The sequence below is a fragment of the Galeopterus variegatus genome, unplaced genomic scaffold, assembly GCF_000696425.1.
Source record: "Galeopterus variegatus unplaced genomic scaffold, G_variegatus-3.0.2 Scaffold229, whole genome shotgun sequence".
NCBI classification, from domain to species: Eukaryota; Metazoa; Chordata; class Mammalia; order Dermoptera; family Cynocephalidae; genus Galeopterus; species Galeopterus variegatus.
Window position 1 is genome coordinate 2,856 of NW_007726340.1, and position 1,214 is coordinate 4,069.

Sequence of the window (1,214 nt, forward strand, 5' to 3'; positions counted from 1 at the left end):
ATGTTTTAAGATACATATATTTTCCAGTCAGCTGTGTTTTAATGGGATATCGTTTTCTGATAGAAATATAAACATGCTAATCTGATTTAATTCTTCCGGGAAGACTTACCCTCGACCCTTGAACAACATGGATTTGAACTGCAAGGATCCACTTACGTGTAGATGTTTTTCGATAAATATATTGGAAAATTTTTGGTTAGGTATGTCATGAATGTGTGATATACCTAACAAAATAGTTGAGAAGCCTACCTACTAGTAGGCTATTAAGTAGGCTTAAGTTAAATACTTAAATACTAGTTAAGTTTTGGGGGAGTCAAAAGTTATACGTGGATTTTCAACTGCGTGGAGGGGTTGTGCCCCTAATCCCTGCGTTGTTCAAGGGCCAACTGTATACTCAAGCAAGTGTGTGTTTCCACTAGCAGCTTTATAGGAACCCTGTAGGGTACCTAGAGTGTGTGCTTCAGGATTTTGACTCCCTGAACCCATGTACCCATGAAAAGTCTGATTGAGAGGAGGTGGTACTGCTGGGCTGCCTGTGAAGTCCTCTTGGCATGAGGGTTTTGGGATGGACAGGGTTGGAGAGAGGAGAGTCAGTTGTTGTCACTGACCAAGATAGACTGACATTTGCAGTTCAGGAAGGAATCAGAAGTTTCACAGTGGTTTTGCAATAGAATATGCTTGTGTTTACCAAGCAGTTCTGAGGGAAAGGCTACAAAATATGTCACTACTTTAACAACTCGGGAGAGCTAATAGATTGCAATGAGCTTTGATTAAATCTAATGTTGGAAACCACAAACATTTTCCCCATTTTTTAGGAAAATTTGAACCAGTGTGATGGCGACTTCGGTCAATGGTTCCCACAAGGACGTGGACCTATGGTCCTCACATAATAAGATGCTGGTGCAGCCCCTCAAGGACAGCGACATTGAGGTGAGATTTGTGGGGTCTTTATAAATGTTTTTAAATCAGAGGCCTTTGTTTAAATGTCTAGTTCTAATCATTAGTTAACTTTATTATGGACAGACTTGCAATTAGTATAAGCATGCTGATCTAGAGGCAGTGGCTTACAAAAAGGCTAAAAGTCCCTTGATGATAAATTTAAATATTTCTGAGTTTCTGCAAAGTACAGAGCACTGTGCTGGGTGGTCTGGAGGAATGTGGGGAAGGAGAGAGGTCACTGAGATTTGATCCTTTCCTTACAGTTCCCAGACAGT

General features: G+C 40.6%; 1 protein-coding gene across 2 annotated transcripts in view; it reads left to right on the forward strand.

Annotated features, from left to right (window-relative positions):
* The first annotated feature begins 812 nt into the window (after positions 1-812).
* SHMT1 (serine hydroxymethyltransferase 1 (soluble)) overlaps positions 813-1,214 on the forward strand; it is a 27,774-nt gene continuing 27,372 nt past the window's right edge. The window contains exon 1 of one of the 2 annotated variants that reach the window (XM_008566209.1): positions 813-930. In XM_008566209.1, coding sequence (XP_008564431.1) covers positions 835-930 — 96 coding nt within the window. In that variant the 5' untranslated portion in view covers positions 813-834. The remainder of the gene's footprint in view (positions 931-1,214) is intronic. The other variant, XM_008566210.1, reaches the window with a different exon arrangement.